This window comes from Eucalyptus grandis, chromosome 1 (genome assembly GCF_016545825.1).
Source record: "Eucalyptus grandis isolate ANBG69807.140 chromosome 1, ASM1654582v1, whole genome shotgun sequence".
Taxonomy (NCBI): Eukaryota; Viridiplantae; Streptophyta; class Magnoliopsida; order Myrtales; family Myrtaceae; genus Eucalyptus; species Eucalyptus grandis.
In genome coordinates, this window is record NC_052612.1 from 4,672,870 (window position 1) to 4,676,140 (window position 3,271).

At 40.2% G+C, this 3,271-nt stretch overlaps 2 protein-coding genes across 2 annotated transcripts; both read left to right on the plus strand.

Annotated features, from left to right (window-relative positions):
* The first annotated feature begins 924 nt into the window (after window positions 1-924).
* LOC104452565 lies at window positions 925-1,941 on the plus strand. Its single transcript, XM_039315989.1, has one exon. The coding sequence runs from the start codon at window positions 925-927 to the stop codon at window positions 1,939-1,941; it is 1,017 nt and encodes a 338-aa protein (XP_039171923.1).
* Window positions 1,942-2,027: 86 nt separating this feature from the next.
* On the plus strand, window positions 2,028-2,927 carry LOC104428901. The gene has a single exon (XM_010041823.2). It carries the CDS (start codon window positions 2,028-2,030, stop codon window positions 2,925-2,927), a length of 900 nt encoding a protein of 299 aa, XP_010040125.2.
* Window positions 2,928-3,271: the final 344 nt, after the last annotated feature.

Consider the following 3,271-nt stretch of genomic DNA (forward strand, 5'->3'; position numbering starts at 1 on the left):
TTGAGTGGACTAAATCCACGAAGAGTTCGTGAATGGAGAATTTCTGCACAGATTTGCAGAAGTTCACCCGTAACATCCTGGGAGAGAGAGAGAAATCGTGGAGAATTTTCTTCTTCGCTTTTTGTTAATGGGGTCAAAGAATCCTCGAACAGAAAAAATCCCTGAAGCTATTGCCTTCCCCTCCGAGAGAAAATAACTCGAGCCCGTTCCAGAGAGATTTTTAGACAGAGAGTTCTAGTTAGAGAAAGTAGATCTGAAGAATTGCCTCCCCCCGAGAGAGAGAGAGTCCCGAGAATAGCGAGAGAGTTCTTTCCCACCAGCGTTCCCCGATCCTGTTTTCTGTTTTTTTTTCTTTCTTTTATTTTTTTCTCTCCCTTTTTTTTCTTTTCTTTTTTTCGTTTTCCTTATTTCCAATTTTTTTCGCTTTTAATTTCATTTCATTTTTTTTCTTTTGCTTTTTATTTTTGCAAAAAGGATGTTTAAAAATGTCAATAAAATTTCGGGTGTCAACAAAGTAGAATTGAGACAAGATTAATTTGACAATAAAATGTCAATCCAACACGAAGCAATAAGCATCGTCATAGATGGGATACTTTTTTCTTTTCTTGCCATTTAATGTACAAGATCCCTTACTTTCTTGGGTTCTTGAATAGATTCCATCTTCTACAAACAAGAAAGGAACTATCTCAACGTGTATATATACATTCCCCATTATCCCTTCTAATATTAGAGAGGAGAGATAAAATCCAAACTAAGCAATAACATGGCATTTGGCTCCATTTCAGATCTTTGGAAAAAGTGGAATATCCGAGGTTTTGTCATACTAAGCCTCTCACTTCAGGTATTTCTCATTCTATTTGCATCCATTAGAAAAAAAAAATAGCGAATGACCGCATCGTTTTCCTCTTGTGGTTGGTCTATGTGATGGCTGACTGGGTAGCTACATTTGGGATCGGGCTCATCTCTCACAACCAAGTTAATTCATCTGCTTGTGCAACTGACGTCGATGGAGCACTTCAAGCATTTTGGGCCTCATTTCTCTTGCTACATCTTGGTGGTCCAGACACCATCACTGCCTTCTCTCTAGAGGATAGCTCGCTTTGGCGACGACATATGCTCAATCTCATATTCCAAGTCGGTGCTGTTATCTATGTGTTTGTGCAGATATTTCCCATCAACAAGTCACAGGTGATCCCCACGATGTTGGTGTTTCTTGTTGGGGTCACAAAAAATGCGGAGAGGTTACAAGCACTTAAACTCTCGAGCCTCCCAAGGCTTAGGGAATCAATGTTCTCGAGCATTCGGCTTGGAAAAACGATAATCTCACTCGGTGCAGTTAATAAATTAATTGAAGAAGTCGATGCTCTAAGGGATGGATACTATGATGATGAAGAAGCAAAGCTTGCTGAGAGTATCGTGGTGAAGCATGCTTACAAGTTTTTTCAAATCTTTAATGTCTTCATTGTGAACCTTATATTTAGACGTGACGAACGCAAAATGAGCCAAGAGTATTTTTGCAAAGTTTCTGCCATAGATGCATTAAGGGTGATATCAGTTGAACTCAATTTCATGTACGAGGTGCTATATACAAAAGCTTTGGCAATACATTCCTGGTGGAGCTACATTTTCCGCTTCATAGATTTCACTAGCATTGTGTTGGCTTTCATTTTATTCACTCACTTGCAGAAGGATGGGCTCTCTAAACTTGATGCAAAAATTACTTATTCCCTTCTTTTTGGAGGAATTGCTCTTGATGTGATAGCTTTGTTCATGCTTGTTTTCTCCGATTGGACTGTTGTTGGAATCCAGTGGTATAACACAGGATCATCTAAACTAGATTCATTTCTCCACAAGTTGTTATCTACCACGGATGAGCTGAGGGAGCCCCGCTTCATTGCATGTGAAGCAGAGCATAATAGAATGTTATTTACATGGTCTTAGATACACCATTAATATTTCGAAGGTGGTCGGTATCCATCTATGCTTCCAACCTTTTTTCCGAGACTTTGAAAGAGAGTCCGAAAAAGATGTATAAGCGTGATCGTCCTTGGGGCATCACCACTTTTTCTAATAGCTGCAATTTTCCATTTTCTGTGGCTAAAAAGGTCATCTCTTGTCTCCAAGAAGCTGGTGAGAAAATTATAAGAGGCCGTGGTCCAGGGGAAAGACTAATGATTGCGAATATGAAGCACGTGTCAAGGAATCCCTTTATTAAGAAACTATGGATTTATATCTTTAAGGAGGTCAAACGCAAATCTGAGAATGCAAATGATCTGGCAGAGGTGAGGGAAATATTTGAGGCTCGAGGTAACCTATTTCTCGAAAGTACGCCAGTGGGAATCGAATGCGGCCATCTTTTAATGTATGTCACTGAGGTTAATTACATCGATAGTATAATGATGTGGCATCTTGCTACCGAAATGTGGTACGAGAACGAAAAATCTACTGGCAAAAACGATGAAAGGGAATTCAGTAAGATCCTCTCCGACTACATGCTATATCTTTGCCTTAATCAGCCCAACTTGGCATTTTCTGTGGAGGGGGTTGCCCAAATGGAATCAGTGGCGAGGGTGCGCAAGCTATGGGGCCATGTTGATGGTGCGACCAAGGATGTGAAGGGGCTGTGGGAGATATTGTCAGGTATTTGCGAACCGACATCCCTGCTCCGTGGACCGGGGATTTTGGCTCTAAAGTTGGGTAGCCTTGAGGATTTGAAGGGGAGGGTGATGAGCGGAGTATGGGTTGAGATGCTGTCATATGCAGCAAGTCATATAAGGGGAGAGGCACATGGGAAGGTGCTAAGCAAAGGTGGAGAGCTTCTAACCTTTGTCTGGCTATTAATGGCTCATTTCGGCTGTCTATATATACCTGAATGGGGCATGCACTATGAACCCTTGGGGGAATGGACCAATTTCTCTAACTTCTAAACGCATTTGCAATTCAGTACGTCACTGTTGATTCAATAACTAATATTTCGTGTATGTTTACGTATATAATGATGCTAATGTTTGTAGTATATTGTGATGGAAGCTATAGTATGATAGCTATAGAATAATTATTACAAGATACAGTATTATGTTTAATTTCATGATTTATGCTTCCATGTAATTGCCATGCTAATTAATTAATAAATGGCCTGTGCGAATGCCATGGATATTGCTCAACGGAGGAAGATCGCATCAAGATATCGAAGCGAAGCAGAGAAGCGATGTCGAGTCAGAATATGATAGAATAAATTATCATAATAGATATGTCAAAGGCAATTAAGAGG

Bases quoted from the DNA above. Each gene is read 5' to 3' on its own strand.
- LOC104452565 (XM_039315989.1), top strand. From the start codon at position 925: ATGGCTGACTGGGTAGCTACATTTGGGATCGGGCTCATCTCTCACAAC.
- LOC104428901 (XM_010041823.2), top strand. From the start codon at position 2,028: ATGTATAAGCGTGATCGTCCTTGGGGCATCACCACTTTTTCTAATAGC.